Source organism: Phalacrocorax aristotelis, chromosome 3 (assembly GCF_949628215.1).
Source record: "Phalacrocorax aristotelis chromosome 3, bGulAri2.1, whole genome shotgun sequence".
NCBI lineage: Eukaryota > Metazoa > Chordata > Aves > Suliformes > Phalacrocoracidae > Phalacrocorax > Phalacrocorax aristotelis.
In genome coordinates, this window is record NC_134278.1 from 103,655,174 (window position 1) to 103,672,426 (window position 17,253).

The window sequence follows — 17,253 nt, forward strand, 5'->3', positions numbered from 1 at the left end:
GTTAAGAATGGGAGCTGGGTAACTTGGCCGTGATGCAGAACAAAATGTAGAAGTTTTTGTAATTAAAGCTGACACACAGCTAGTGGACACAAAAGAACAGGAACTATTCTATACTGAGGGGATGTATCTTGGCCTTCATATGGAAAACAATTGCAAAAAGAGGAAAAAGTTATCACAACTGGTTAATTTGTCCTATAACCTTTCATTTCTCCTATTCTTTTTACTGATTTAAAATTGGAAATTAAAAATTCTACCGCTAATGAATCATAATATTGATATTCAATTATGTCAGGCCTTCCCTTTCAAATACCAGAATTGACATTTTTTCTCCCAAAACCAAAAGTAAACACTTCTCTGTTTTTACATACCACCTAGGTTTCTTTTTCTCTGAGACAAATCTGTTCCAAAGACTTTATATCCTGAATGCAAGCACCAGATCTATATATAAAAAATAAATCCACTAAAGGGATTTTTGGACTTGATGATCCAACTCAACATAGTCTATGATGATCTATTATAAAAGATATGAACAAAAGCTGCCTCAGACACAGAAAAATGTTACCTGAGGCTTCTGTCTGCCAATAGGTGGCAGAGGCTGTTCTGTGGAGAAAGTCGGAGGCCTTGTACAAGTTGGCCAGTCATAGAGCTCACAGGCAAAGGGATTCTTAATTTGCTGCCGTCTGTGGCTCAATGGCTTTGACTTCTGTAGGAGCAGTTCCATTGGATCCGGGGATTTTCTGAATGGTGAATTGTAGATGCCTGCAATCTGAGCAGAAGATGAGGTTATCTTTGACTTTAACTAACTTAGAATTCATTCTTGTACTTATTCTATAAATCAAACGAATTTAAAAAACCTAGATAATAAACAGTTCTACACAAAGTTTCTGACAACTACTGACACGGGATAGATCTATAGTTTAAATACATCTCTGGGCATTGTATTACAGGTACAAAAGGGGCTAAATAAGACAATGTAATGTATAATCTGGGTTTCAGCCCTTCAGATGAGGGCAATTTTCATTTTATGGAAGGAAGAGCTTCCTGTATCTGAAACCCATGTTTTCTTTCAGTAACGTTCAATCTTTCAACTTCCACAGCAGTAGTCAAAGAAATGTGACAGTTTTCCCTTAAAAAATAATTAAAAGTGTACAAATTTGCATCTAGTTTTAAGGGCAAACTGTTATAGTTGTTTAGAAATTTAAAGTTTAATTTAAATTCCAATTTAAATTCCTATACTTGATAGGAACAGAAAGATATTATTCATTATTTCCAAACACATACTTAAAGAATAAAATAAATGCTTGTGCAAGGGATGACATAACTCTTGTCCCTTTAAACTCTGTGTTAGCTAACTTACAATGTGCAGTAAAACAGTGGCAACTGCAGCATCTTTAAAGGTAAAACTGAGTGATTAATTAAGGGGAAATAAAAAAAAAAAAATGGAATATGAAAAATACCAAAAAGCAGTAATGGCTTTTTTCCAACAAAATGTTCACAATAAATGCCTTTAGCTATTCAAATGTATTTAATATGTTTTAATATGAAAAACTAAAACAAAAAAAAAAACAGAATAAAAATTTCTGAACTGTAAATGAAACGGAAAGATTCATTCCTCACTGAATTTGAAACATGGTTTTTTCAGGATACATCATTAATTGCATCACTAGTGTGATCTAATGTAACAATTATTAATATAAAGCATACATTTCAAATTCTGAACTAGTTACCTATGTCATTAACAATCTCTGAATATCTGGCAGGTCTAAATTATGTGACAGACTGTTCCCAAATAATTCCTATATAGGGATTCTATCAGCTGTATATAAACATTTCTCAAATACACATATGTCAGTTTACCACATTAATTATGAGCCGTTAAACATTAGATTTCCCATACCATATTGCACAAAGCCATTAAATATCTTATAAAACAGATGATATATGCTTAAAATACACCTGGCAAAAATTAATTTAAAGATACTGTATTGCTTTAAGGTTGATTATATTTTTTACAACAGTATACTCAGAGTATTCTTAAGACTTTCAAAGTAGATTTGCTTAGTTAAAATATATTGTCTTTTGCTTTTATCATCATTTCAACTGGTAAGAAGTATTGAATAAAAATGGTAGGGTAAGAAATCAGTTTCATGATGTGGAAAAAGGTAAGGAAAAGGGTAAATGTTTAAAAACTTGCATTTCTCCTTTGTAACACTACTGAGAACCCATGAGAAAACTAAGTAGAGCATCAGCCTCCCCATAAAGTATTAATCTCTTGGGGCTGAGAGGATTGAATACTTCCCAATTAGCTCTAATGCATTTTTCATTAACAATCCCTACTGGGAAATTCCAATTTCTTGTGTCAAAACAGTTAAATAAAGCCAGTATAAAACTTACTGTTTAATTGACAAAAATATTCAGAGGTGGTAGCTTATTCAAAATATTTTGGGGCCATTCAAATTTTTATGGGCTATATTCTTCAACCCCGTAAGTGATCTGTCCCTAATGACAATTTATTTTGGCCCTCTGTTGTACGTTCCCCCCTTAGTGCAAACCCTATAAACTATTCCACTACACTACCAGTCTAAATGTGTAATGGCAAAGCAGACATGAATAGAGATAAGTGGTAGAAACATATGTATGCCAAACAACTACTGGTTTTTCCTTCAGCTCTTCAGGATGCCAAACTAAAATGGCAGGGATCCATGCTTCAAACAGCAGGCAAGCAGAATCACTGCAGTGAATAAGAAATCGCAGGTCCATCTGTATGATCCGTAAAATGCAGCTGCATCTAAAAAGTTCGGTTCTACAAGACTGGCTCTTACTCACGTAAACGTCTCATAAAGTTACAGATTCTCCTAAAACTGTTACTATTTTTGGAGCATTTCAGACATTGCCCTATTGCAATTTTCATATCAGCCCAGTACATTTTTCCTTGCAAACATTCAGTGACCTCTAAGTGCTACACGAACATAAGTTCCATATGTTGTCTCAGGCTTTATTGCACTGTTCCACAGTTACTGAATGCATTTACACTATATACTTGTTGCACAAGTTCTCTCAAATATAAAGTGCCACAGTCAAGGTCTTCCCTATAAATTACATTCCATTAGTCCTACCATGGCCATTGGACGTGCCTACCTTCTGATCAATTAATCCTTGCCTTCACTCTGCTGATAAAAGTAAAATACAAACATGGTTGCCTGTGACTACCTTCTTTTCACATTTCACTAAACTGCTCATTGTATTGTTACTTTATCCTTCCACCCATTCCTACACCATCTATGCTCAGCTGTTGTATCCTACCTAACATGGAGACTGTGCATTCTAGCCATGCCGTGTGTCTGCAGAGGTCCGTAGCTAGTGGAAGAGATACTGCTTTCTCACAGTACATCTATGAAGCACATATTTTATAGAAAACCATAATGTCACTGAAAATGTGAACGTTTTCCAGAAGAAAAGCATCTCCACAGGTGTCACCGAGAATCAGGGTGATCTGGAATGAACCGCTATGGCGTAGTAACGACTCTGAAGTTGGCAGGCATGGATGTGTTGATCAGCAGCAAATCTTGATCAAGGCTGCATCTGCCCAAAATTTACACCCCTTTTTAAGCCTTTTCTTAAAATAAGAAATTTTTTTTTAAAAAAAGCTGAAAAGCAAATTGTGTACAAAATTTTAAAAACAAGAAATTTAATCATTTCAATCTACATAGCACAGGTTTGGTTTTTTGGGGGGGGGTTTTGTTTCCTCAGAGTGGAAAAATAACCTTAAATAATCTTAAATAATTTAAACTTTTTACTTCTGAAGAATTAGAGGCCAAAATAGCTTCAAAATCATGAGCTGTCTGGGCTCTAAGAAATGGCGCTGCTTCTGTTAGTCATACTTACAGCAAGTAATAGCTCCATGAGTATAATGGCTTTCTGAAACTGCATTTTGCAATACTCACTGAGATACTATGTATATTCTACTCGACATTTCTTTGATTAAATGTTTGGCAGTAGTAAAACCTAGAGTTCATAAAGGGTTCAAACACTGTGAAATGCTGCTGAATATCTCAAGGTGCACAAATAGGATTGGCTGTTAGCCCTTTTAATGACACCAAAATTAGCCATAGTAGATGTGGGAATCCATTGGTTCAGTGTCTTTTGATGTATTATTGCGGAAAAGGTGTCTTAACAAAGAGAGATCTTTTGTTGTTCCTTTTTTACATACTATCAAGTTAAACACATACAGATAGTGTACCAACTATGAAAATGGATTTGGAGTTTTAGTGAAGTCAGTTCAACACTTCAAAAGTTGTTGTTTCTTCTACAGTAAAAACCATTTGATCTGGGTCAAAATTGATTATGAAATGCGTTTTTAAGTAATAACTTTTCAAGCAATCCTTGCTAATAACTTTACATTTTAATTATATATGTTCAAGTATTCAACCATACAGATAGCAAAGCATTCAGCAGAGTTACTATCTAGATAGATAAAATTAATACTGATTTACTCTAAATTTCCCCAAGGTTTGTGGTAAGGTTTTAGGCCTAGATTTAAAATGGGCAAAGTTTGGTGGGAGAGACAAGGGGACGAGTTTGATTCTACTTTCCAGTTGAGACCAATCGCTGGCAAAATTGCTTCTCTTCACTTTTAAATATCTCTGCAAATCAGAACCTTATTTTTGTAATTTTTTGCACATGTGCTGTGCACTGATGGATGCCCTATTCACTCTATCCTCTGCAGGGAGTTGGCAGCCTGCAGAAATCTAAGAATCTGGAAGATCAAAGCCTTTGGTACTTAATAAATTTGCATATCTTCCTGAGACCAGTACAATGTGTTAAAAGCATTACTTCATCTTCTCCCTCCTTTAATACTGTATTCTCGCAACTACAAAACCATTGTAGTTAATACTGCTTTTTCAGTCCTAGAAAAGCACCTGTCTTGAGATATTACCTTATACTTTGAATCCAATATTTCCACCACCTTTAGTCCAAAATAAAATATGCTACCCTGCAAAATATGATAGGTTACAAAAAGTACTTCTTGTCTGCAGGGGGAATGACGCATTCTTCTGTACCTGTGTTCTTCACGACTAAGAAGTGCCTCTGTCAAAGCCAGCTTTCTGGGACTTCATTTCCAGGAACAATTTTCTAAAGTGACAAACACTATGGGGAAATCTGTGCTAACTGTTAAAAAACCTACAACTGAGTTATTTGCAGTACTGTCATGCTAACTTTCACCTCAATAAGACCAAAGAAATCTCAGGAGAGGACTCTGCTAATAGCTTCTTACTGACCTCCTTGCATCAGGCCCTTCTGGTGAATGGTGGCCCAGTGGTGAATATGGCAAATGAGGTGTGAAAGCACAGATATTTTCTTTTTTAAGACTATGGTTCTGACTCGTCAGGGAAAATAAAAAAAAAAAAAAAAGAGAGAAATTAGTTATACAATAGATATATTTTTCCCCTAGAATTCTCTGCCTCAGACCTTCCATCATGGAAACCCAAGCATGACCTGGAATATTAATTGTGTCAGGTCAAGCATACTGGCAAATGTACCATTTGTTACCCAGTCATCCTTAGCATTACATTAATATTTTGAATCATTTTGCATTTCTAACACTCTATCATTTAGTTTCCTCCCAATCATTTTCTTATCTTTCTAATTAATGATGGCATATAAAAAGGAGAAAAATATAATAAGAAAACAAATATTAATTTAATGAACATTAGCAAAGAAAATATTTGCTGGTTTTCTTTATATTCTGTACTGCTTTCACTTCTAATTCTGTATTTAGTCTGTGCTGTAGAATATCCATTTTTGTCTTTTCCTGTTTATCATTTCTGTATGGAAAGAAAGACTTAACTGTTTTTTCCCAGAACACAACAAACAAATTATTAAGGACCTTCCCTTAAAAGCTGAACTATGAAGGAAGGGAGCAGCAAAAGAAATAGGAAGAAGGAAAAAAGAAAGGAAAGAAAAAGGTGCAGGTAGAAAGAGAAAGACAAGGCTGAGTTGGTTATGCTGGATAGTTCTTCAGAAAAGATCGGTGATCCCAAGTGGTATAATAAAATACGAACAGTTTTAGATGCTGCAATTTTTATTTATGAATGAATGGTTTTGTATTCTTCGTTCTTATTTCTTGGCTGAGCTTTTAAAATCTACATATAAAATTCCAAACAAAATATGCCCTAACAGATACAGTGTAGCTATTGCACTGCAAATAATTACACACAGGCAAAGTTAAAAATTGATGAAGTTGAGCTGAAGATAAAATATAAGGATGAAGTCAATAGAAAGTGCATCCTCACATCTATAAAATATTCTTACTGTAATTTAATTATAACAAAGGTGTGATCTGTTTTAATCACGTTACCATGTCAACTCTGAAGTCTGAAATAATCAATATATTGTAAATATAAATGTTTCTTTTAACAGTCATTTAATCTTTACAAAAATAGCTTTGAGGGAGGAAGCCTTTGCAAGTGATTGTCACAGTAAGAACCTAAATAAAGTCCTACTTTCTCACTCTGGTCCTTTAATAATGAGTTAAACAAGAAGGAAATGACTTCAACAAAATAGGGATTTAACTTGAAAATCCGTTTTTGCTCCGTTGTAATCTGTAAAAACTCTAAGCAAGCTGAGAGGAGAGGTAAGAGATCTTTAAAAGCCATAAAAGTAAAAGCATGAAGGAGAGCTGTGAATGAAATATTTGCTAGAGATGGGATTGCTGAATCAACACTGACCAGTGCACTTCATCATAATTATCAGGACATACTACTGCCAGGGGATTTATAAAAATCCCACTCAGCAAATAATTGCCCTGCTGTTAGGAGATAGTCGGAGTGTTAACACACTGTCACAGTCCAGCGTTTAGTAAGATATTCAACATTCAATTACTCTTGCTGAGAACTAAAAGGAAACATGATCGTTTCTCAGCTACTGCAGTTATGCTTCCACATGAATTCCAGTGAATAATCTTGTTAATCCCCAGATATACTTTCTCTAGGAGGTAAAAGAAATACCTTTCTTAAAACATTAATGACTCACAAGGAAAAAAATCCATGTTTGTATGATGCTACAACCATGTCTGTAAAATAAAAGGAATTTAAAACTTGTAAATAACTAGTTTATTGCAGCCTGTCAGAATATTCCGTATGTAGTGATAATAAAAGGACAGGATTTTTAATATGAAATTTACTGGGGAAAGAACCATCTATAAAAATTCTACAAATACTGCTCTAGCAACAAATATAATAAAACTATGTCCATGAACTCAAATTTAAAACATAAAAATATTTAAGCCACATTAGAATGCATTCTACTAGGAATAATCTGTTCTTTTTTTAACTAATATGAACATATTTTTATATTAACAATTAAGAAATTTGGTGTAAACTTTATTCAGATATTGGAAAAATACCATAGTGTGGTTCAACATTCCAATTTGAGATAAAATTTCCTTGCCATGGCTGACAGCAGGAAAAACGTCACCCAGTTTATAAATATAGGTTCAGTTTTCAGTGAGCTAATGCTACTCCTTAGGCCTGATACTGTAATCCTTATAAAAATATACTCTCAGGAGTTTAATCTAAATTAGAATTGGAGGACCTAGCCTGTTATTGTATCTAAGGTATTTTAGCTTTGTTTGAGATACTGCTTTTATGCAGAGACTGAAGAATTCATAAATGAGTGATGAGTAGCGTATATTCTTTCAAGTGGGATTAATTACCTGTCTTCTGCTTAATATATATTCTGTTTAAACAGAGTAATAGAAGCATTAATTATTGCTGTTCTGTCTTCAGATTTTAAAGCTTGTTTCAGTCCTTTTCATCTGTGAAATATTTGCTTGATATCAAAATAATAGTGTGATCATGTTTTAAATGTACATTTATGAGTAAAGCAGGTTGCAATTGTATGGACTATACAATGAGGTGTTAAGGAAATGTTCAAGTCCAGTATCCTGGCCACAGACCATAAAATCAACCTCTAAACCTGCACAGGTGCTAAGTTCAATTGCAGAAAAAAAAACTGTAGTTGAGTCTCCAAAGAGGTACGAACTGCTTGGGTATTTAGGCAACAAGAGAAAAGAGAAACAAACTCTTAGTTTAATGCATGGATGATTGTGGCACAATATCCAAAACAGAGCAACCCAGCAAATGCAGAGACAACCCAAAAATGTATCCACCTTTCATTGATTCTCTCTCTGAGGCTTACACTGTCAAATCTAATTCTTATGCAGGCTCTTGATGGCTTGACTAGATCAGGGATAATAACTTGAATGAGTGAGTGATGGCACGGGAAACAATACTTTTATGATAAAGTAACAAAACAGAGACAGAGCATTCAAAGTTCTCTTACTGACTTCTCATTTGACTCTAGCTGATTTCAAAACAAGCAGAAAAACACATTTTAACTTCCTTAATTACTTTGTGTTAAAAATAGGAATAGGAAATCCCATTACTGCTATCAATTTTTCTTTAAGAACTGCAGGGGTGAGTATGGGATCATGTAGAAATTCTAGGAAGCTCTGAAAATCAACCTGTTTCTATAACCACCCAGTATAAATGGGAATTGAAGAGCTTAGTCTGAAGAATAATCTCTGAAGGTGATTTTATTCTTCCATGTCTCAATAACTGCATGTGAAAATATAAATACTATTTCCTTACGTCACAGGGTTGTTTGGAGGCTAAAATTATTTATGTTTGTGAGAAGTTTTCAGAGCCTTAAAACATTTATTTAAATATGTGAGAATATTTACATATTTATAATTAAAATGTCATCTACTGTCAATGTCAAAATGGAAAATATTAGCTTTGTAAGAAAAAAATCAACTCAAAATTCACTCCTTTTCTCACTGGATTGAGAAAAATCCTTGTAATTATACCATTTAGTATCTCTGAATTTGTAACACAAGGAGGTACCTACAATAATATATCAGAAGACAGGAGAAGCTCTTCTTAACAGAAAAGACATGGAAACCATACAGAAACTTTCATTGTTAATCAAATAATTACTAAATACAGAATTCATTCACTTCTCCAAGTAAACATATATGCAGTTAAAAAATGTAACATTTCATTGCTTTTCATTGTTCCTTATGTCTGTTGCATTGTGCTTACATGTGAATCTTCCCTCGTGGGCATATATTCAGACAGATTTATTCAACAATTTGCTGTAGTAAAACTATAGGATTAGACAATGACTAAAAATTTGAGAAGTGGCAGTATGTTTAACAAAGCAGTCTTCAATGAGACCAAGAAAAAATTAGGGGAAGGTTTAATGAATGGTCATAGTATTGTATAGACGAAAGAATGAAGGAGAGGGAACAGAGCCATGTTAGTCAGATTAGTAAGGGTAGCCAGAAATCAGTAGAAAAGGATGATGTAATAAGAAGAAATAAAAAGATGAAGATTTTATTAAAAGATTATTGAAATAGAAACACTGGAAGCAAAGAAAACATGTAAAATAAAGGTAAAGAAAACAATAGATGGGGAAGATAAACAGTTTTCCTCATGTCCATTGCAGGACAGACACAATTCCCAAATTAACAGTATATATTAGATACTAAACAAAAGCATAGAATATTGAATGAACTGTGCAAGTTGATGAAAGAACTTTACCATTATAATATTCAGTTGCCTAAGAGCTGAAAAACAAAAGAAGTGGTGTGTACATCACTCATCTTGAAGACTCATTAAAGCAAGGATACCATCAGTGCCACTTCTTAATCAACAGGAGAGGTTTGCTGTTGAGAAATGTACAGCATTTTATCTTCATGAATTCTCCCATGCCATTTCTAACCTCCTTCTTCTTATGCACTTATCTCTTATTTAGCATGTACTTCTCCTGATATAATAGTTTCAAAACTTACTTGAGCAAGACCATACATCACATCAAACTTGTATAAACACCACATGGACTACTAGTCATCAACCAAATTTACCCCAGTAACAATTTCAGCAATGTCAGTGGAGTTCCACTCTCTGCAAGTGTGTGAATGTCGCTCTCTGTGTGAGCTATTTAGTTGATATTTGCACTACATTGTAATTTCCTTGCAACATAGATTCTTTCTTAAATGTGTGTACCACATCATACACAAAGCCAACATTCAATATATAACTCTTACCAGTTTTCTGACCCTGCAGCAATCCAACCCTTTTGCCACCCCAAATGACAGTAATACACAAAATGTGGTCATGTTTTTCTAAGATCTCAGCATGTACACTTTTGATAGATCACACAGCTTGTCCTTTAAACTCTGCCATTAATCCTACCCACAGGAGTTGAGAAGAATTTTGTTGTCTAGAAAAAACTCCACACAAATAGAGATTATGCAATTCAGATACCGAAAAAGATGGTTTAAGGACCAGGACCTTCTAGCTAGTGGATTTTTAAATGACTAATGCTAGATGCAGAGATGCTAAATGTTGTAATACATGGTAGATACAGAGATGCCACTGTGATATAATAACATATGTTTAGTATGTGTGACATGGCTGGTAACAAGCTATTTGGAAGAAGGTCTGAGAAATACTGCCATGTCTACATGGATATACCTTTAAACAACCGAGCTTGTAGAGGATCAATCACAAAACAGTACTCAAAATTTACATCCTGTTGTGTGTTAAGCTCTTTCTAATGACAGATGATTTTTCAGTGAAAACTCTTTCTCATTTCTTTGCACAGTTATCTGGTTATCAAACAAACTGAAATTATTTTATAAGCAGCCTTTAGGAAAAATAGAGTTTGCAATACTGTCACAGAACATGCTTTAAATTATTAAATTTGTTCTATATTTAAGTTCATTCACTCACTATCTTTAAAAAATAGGGTATGATATCTTGTTTTCTGGGAAGTGTGTCAAAGGGACAAATTGTTGATTTCTGTTGGAAGCGTTTTCACTTACCACTTGTGCTAGAATGAGACTTATAAGAAGAGTGAATGGGAGAGAAGTATTTTTGACTGACACTGGGGAGAAATACATCTGAAATGGTGCATAGCCATCTATTTCTTATAGGAGGTGGGTTATGGTGTCAGCAGATATCACTTCCCCATCCTCTTCACACTGCTCCCTAACCTACGGAGTTACCCTTTTCTGGGCATGAAGATCACCACGCTTGCCATTTTAGTTTTGGCTTTGATTGTACTCGACTTTTCTATGGAGACAACCACCCCTTCTTAGAGAAAAAGAAAGGCTGATTAAAAAGGATATAGGCAAAACTGGAAAATCTATGGAGGTTGTAAGCTTTGTAACTAAATGATTTTGGCAGAGTATGCACCAGATAGATTCTGGATGTATACGTGGACTTCCAGTACTTGTCACCTTTTTCATCACCATGATACTGTGTTACGTAGCAGAATGATAGTCCCGACTGTTCCCAAGATGAGTAATCTCAAAGGGTAAGAGCTGGACTCAAATTCTAAGAGAACTAAAGAATTTTGATTTTGTGTGTGTGCAAATCACTTAAAGGTCATTTTTGGAATTCAGACCTAGTGGAACTAACCTTCTAGACATAAACATTTTTATTTGTTCAAGTACAACATCTTCCTGAATCACAAATAACTCAGTTTCTGGCTGCTTTCGGTTTACTGTACTTTGTCCTTCTTTTTGACAGAAACATTAAGCAACATTAACTGAGATTCCTTTCAAGTGAACTGAGATTGTGTGTATAGTGCCCCATGAGGCACAAGAGTTGAATGATTTTCCTGTGAATAGACTGATACATCTGGCTTCCAATGTGGAAGTGAATACATGAAGAAGTCTTGCTGATCAAACGTACCAGTCACAAGTATTGTAGGAAGGATTTCATGTAAATTGAGAATCCTTTGGAAATAATATTTTATAAAAACAGTACACTGTAGCATGAAGTGCTTTATATACTAATGCTATTTAAATGTAGCTGCAAGCCTGCCTGAGAGCTAGGAAAGCTCATTGTCTCATCTTTAATTTAAATGGGATTTTTTATGGTACAAGCTTTGGAAAGTACTCAGAAATACCTGACTTCTTGGCAGAGAAGTGATGAGGGGATATTAAACACCCATGGATGGGTGGGGATGTTCAGTGATTGGGGCACCTATATTAAAAAAAAATAACCATTTTAGTTCATCTTCAGGAAGAATTAGTACTTATAATGAATGATAATTTCATCCCCTGAATGTTTTAGAGACAGGATAATAAAATTACAACAGTACAGAGGGAGGAAATAAAATGCAAAAGGTAAGAGCTAATTCATTCTTCATGCTAGCTCAGTCCTTGGCCTTTCCTGAACAGACACTGCCAATAGTAACAAATTACGTATAATCATTTTGTGATGTGGACTGTTCACTCGGGACTAAGCTCAAATGACCAAACTTGCAGCCTTGTCTCTTAAACTGTGGATCTGAAGATCAAAGGCCAAAGCTCTATCCACTGAGTCCTCACCTTTATAAGAATAAAACTGCCAGGTGTTCAGAGAGAGAGTGGGTGTCAAACAGTGTCATTTTAAACCAATTGTTTTTCAAGTTCTTACAGGACAGCACATTAGGTTAGGAGCATATTAATCAGTCGTGCCTTCTGAATATTCATTAGACTGCTCCAGGAAGGATTTTGGGGTTTTTTTTTTTCTTCCTCACTTCGAACATTTACGGCAGCTGTAAGTGGAGTAACTTCAATAGAATTAACTCCCGGTTTCCAGTAGTGTAAAAAGGAATCACACACAGTCAGTGTAATGTTCGTGAATTACCATCTCTGTTGACAGGAAAAATGTAATTAAAAAATACCTTAGCATTGAACAGAATTTGAATTTAAAATATTTTACTCTATGAACTGACAAACATGAAATAATGACTGATACAAAAGTGATATAAATTTAAGTTCTACAATAACTACAAAAAATCAAAATGAAACAGGTCTGAAAAACAGAAGCTGAAAAGTTACCTTGGGGCATGTTTTTGCTACCTTTATACACAAAATCCCTAATCCAGAGTCCACAGAAGTTTGCTAACTGCTCCCGTTACCCTAAAGTGGAATTGCTATTGGAGTATGGGTGTTACGCAGAGAGAGTAAGAACAGAAAACCTCTGTTCTCATTGCTGAAATTAGAACTTTTCACTGGTACTCACTTAATGCTAACATTTCCTTTCTCTGCACAGAACATTATTCTTACATTTGTGGGTTTTTAAAATTGTTTTCTATAGTGCCAAGCTATTAAAGAGTTATTGTCTCACATGTTTATGTCTCCCTAGCAAGGGTTATCTCAGTCAAGATGAGTTCCATGAAAAATACTTCCTTATGTTATAGCACCAGCTATCATATCCCCACAGTAATCCTTTCCAGTGCATTAGTTCAATGGGAGTAAATATGGGCAAATACCAGCCACATGTCTAAACACATTAGCCTTGACTCAACTGAGAGACAGTGACACACTCGAGCAGGCACTGAACACCGAATGAACTACTGCAATCTAAAAAGATAACTCGTGTCTTGTTACTGGCAGTTACTAAAAGAAATGTCATAAATTTTGTAACTTTTATAACAAAAGGGACCTACTACTACACATGGGTTTTGGACTTTTCTTGCAGCTCTAAATTACCTGGGAGCTTATGAGCATTATCTGTTCACAAACTGCCAAAGGATATCAAGAGAAATCACCACCCTACTAAAGAAGCCTGGAAAGTGACAGACTGTACTGTTGCTCAGAGTTGAGCAGGCAATCCGCAGAATGTCACCAAAATGTGAGGAAAGAATAAGGCACTTTGCGGTTGCATATTCTCCTGTCATGGAATGCCAGAGACAGCATACGCTGTGAAATGAGCATGCTGCAGAACAATGCTGCAAGAAGGAGAGAACTTGGTCTTCCAAGGAAGCAGAATTTGACAGCTAGTTACAGTTGTGGGCCTAGATCCCTTATCACACTCTCTCTGTTTAGGTTATTCCTTCTCTGAGTTATGAAGAGAGGCCAGAATTGGAGCAATACAGAGGCAAAAAGCGAGCACCTTAATAATCTAAAATGGAAAGCTCTACAACAAAATACTACAAGTTCTTCAACCAACAATTGATGGAAACTGGGAGAGTATTCTTGGCACGTTATTATATTGCCCCATTGCCCCATTTTATTGCTCTTCCCTAGGCACACGCTGTTGGCCACTGTCAAAGACAGGACGCTGGGCTAGAGGAGTCTTCAGCCTGACTCAGTTAGATCTGCTAATTGATCAGGGCCCAACAGAAAGAAGATTCTGCACATAAATCAAGAGCAGGCATACACACACTGCATGATTAATTTTTCTTAACGTCTCAGTCGTTAAAGTATTCAGATAGATAGAATGGAAGATCGCACAGAAACTGGGACCAGTATTAGCTCATCTAATCTAAGCATGAATTATAATAGAGCAGGAAGTCCAGGATTGGAAACAAGGCTGGGACTCAGTCTACCAGCCAGAGCAATGATAAGCTTAAGTGATGCATGTATAACATCACAGTCTCAATAATGTTAAAGTAAGTTTTGCAATGATGTGTTAAAGCTTTTGTAGACGTACCACAAGAACTTTGGAATCTCTTGCAATAATCAACCAGTAGGTGGAGCAAACGACACAACTTATCACATGGTAAGAAGGGCATGGACTTGACTGTTGGTGTTTTTTTCATAATTATAGGAATCATGTAGGAGAAATTTCCTTCAAACAAAAGAAGGTCATGTGTGTAAGATGTTACTTGACTAGTTATTGATACTACTGGCATAGTATCATAAATGTCATAACCATGATATTTTAAAGCTCATGCTTTATTTCTCCAGATATTATTTGGCAACTAACTTTATTTAAATCAAATAAAAATTAACTTTCTTTTTTCAAGCCCACTCTTATGCCTAGATATATGTTTACATTTGTGTTGTATGGATATTACTGGTACTACAGGAAAAAAATATGTAGCTGTTTTTTAGAAAAGCAAAAAACTTTTGAAGTTGTCAGGATGCATAACATTGTGCTTTCACAGAAAGATGGTGAATAATTATATTATTAATATAAATTATTAAAATATATTATTCATATCAGCAAATTATCAATACTTTTGGCAATTATGGATTATGCAAATATCTTAACGAGTTTAACTTTCTTTTCTTTAAACTTCTTTGTTAAATATTAACATTCTTTTATTCAAATGAACTGCTTAGTTCTTATGTGGATTAAAATGTTTGCGTAAATGCAATGTATTTCTACAAGTAGCAATGGGAAAGAGTCATATTTGGCAAGTTTCTATGGCAAAAAACAGTCAAGTGTTTCCAAAAAAAATATAGGAAAATTGTAAAGTATAGTATAATACTATACTTTTTTTATCATCCAGTGATTTCCCTGACCACCAGTTTCATAGCAATGGTACTCAATACACACACCTTCACCCCCAAAAGGTGGGGAACTGCAGACAGAACAACTTAAAAGTAGGTACCTATACTAAAAGTAGTATTGTGATCAATGGAGCAGAGTCTGGATGGAAGCCTGCCACTAGTGGTGTTACCCAGGAGTCTGTGCTGGGTCCAGTCCTCTTCAACATATTCGTCAATGACCTGGATGATGGGATAGAGTGTAACCTCAGCAAGTTCACTGATGATACCGACCTGGGAGGAGCGGCTGATACACCAGAAGGCTGTGCTGCCATTCGGTGAGACTTGGACAGGCTGGAGACCTGGGCCAAGGGGAACCTGATGAAATTCAACAAGAGCAAGTGCAAGGTCCTGCACCTGGGAAGGAACAACCCCACGCACCAGTACGAGCTGGGGGCTGAACTACTGGAAGGCGGCTCTGTTGAGAAGGACCTGGGAGTGCTGGTGGACAACAAGCTAACCATGAGCCAACAATGTGCCCTTGTGGCCAAGAAGGCCAACAGCATCCTGGGATGCATTAAAAGGAGTGTGGCCAGCAGATCAAGAGAGATTATCCTCCACCTCTACTCTGCCCTGGTGAGACCACATCTGGAGTACTGTGTCCAGTTTTGGGCCCCCCAGTTTAAGAAGGCTGTGGAACTGCTTGAGCAAGTCCAGCAGAGAGCTATCAAGATGATCAGGGGACAGGAGCATCTCCCTTATGAGGAAAGGCTGAAAGACCTGGGTTTGTTCAGCCTGGAGAAGAGAGGACTGAGGGGGCATTTCTCAATATGTATAAATATCTAAAGGGTGGGTGTCCGGATGATGGGACTAGGCTCTTTTCAATAGTGCCCAATGACAGGACAAGGGGCAATGGGCTCAAGCTGGAACACAGGAGGTTCCACCTCAATATGAGAAAAAACTTCTTTCCTGTGAGGGTGCCAGAGCAGTGGAACAGGCTGCCCAGGGAGGCTGTGGAGTCTCATTCCCTGGAGACATTCAAAACCCGCCTGGATGCGTCCCTGTGCCCCCTGCTCTAGGTGTCCCTGCTCAAGCAGGGGGGTTGGACAAGATGATTTCCGGAGGTCCCTTCCAACCTCTACCATTCTGTGATTCTGTGATTCTGTAAACCTATACAACATTTTGCAGACAGATCAAACTCCTTGTTCCTCATTTTAAAGCATGCACACACTTATTCTGCCCTTATTTTGAGCTGACCGGAAGCTGTGTAACTGCATTAATTCTTGAGCTAATATACTGTGGCTTTCAACAGGGCTAATCAGTTTGGGTTCAATCCCATGTTATAGCTCCAGATTGGCTTGGCAAGAAATCAAAGCAAGCTCACGTCTGTCTACATAAGACTATGTGTATATACCTGGTATGAGTAACAACAAATAATGCATACTAATGCAGAGTTTGATATCCATTTCTTTCACTTTTTTTTCTTTATAAAGGTAATGGTTTATGGAAGAAATAAATGCTTGAATAGCAAGTTTATTCATGAAGAAGACAAAACACGTTGACTTCATCATAGGCCATGCTATTATATACATACTAGGCACCTCTGTAGATTCATGACACCAGCATTCTTGAGTTTTAGATTTTGAAATGTAAAATAATGCTAGCAATTAGGAATGCACACAACCTTTCATATATATATATATATATATATATATATATGAAATCTGTAGAATAAGAAGTGCAAATTCTGCAACCAATAAAGGATTCATAGACTTCAAGACCAGAAAGGATCACTGTATCATCTGCTACATTGTGCAATGCTGGAATGTTTGATCATCTGCCTGTTTAACCTGTAACACGCTTCTGAGATGGGTTTCTAGGCTTCAGCTTGTAGGGAGTGGAAAATGGAAGTTGTCACGCATTTCTTTACTAAAATTGAGGAGCAGAAACTCCTTAATTCCTTTTGGTCAATA

General features: G+C 36.0%; 1 protein-coding gene across 2 annotated transcripts in view; it reads right to left on the reverse strand.

The window, feature by feature from the left end:
* SPATA17 (spermatogenesis associated 17) overlaps window positions 1-17,253 on the reverse strand; it is a 95,799-nt gene that overhangs the window by 37,212 nt on the left and 41,334 nt on the right. For both annotated transcript variants that reach the window (XM_075088860.1, XM_075088859.1), the window contains exon 7: window positions 563-766. In XM_075088860.1, the coding sequence (XP_074944961.1) occupies window positions 563-766 (204 nt within the window). The remainder of the gene's footprint in view (window positions 1-562; window positions 767-17,253) is intronic.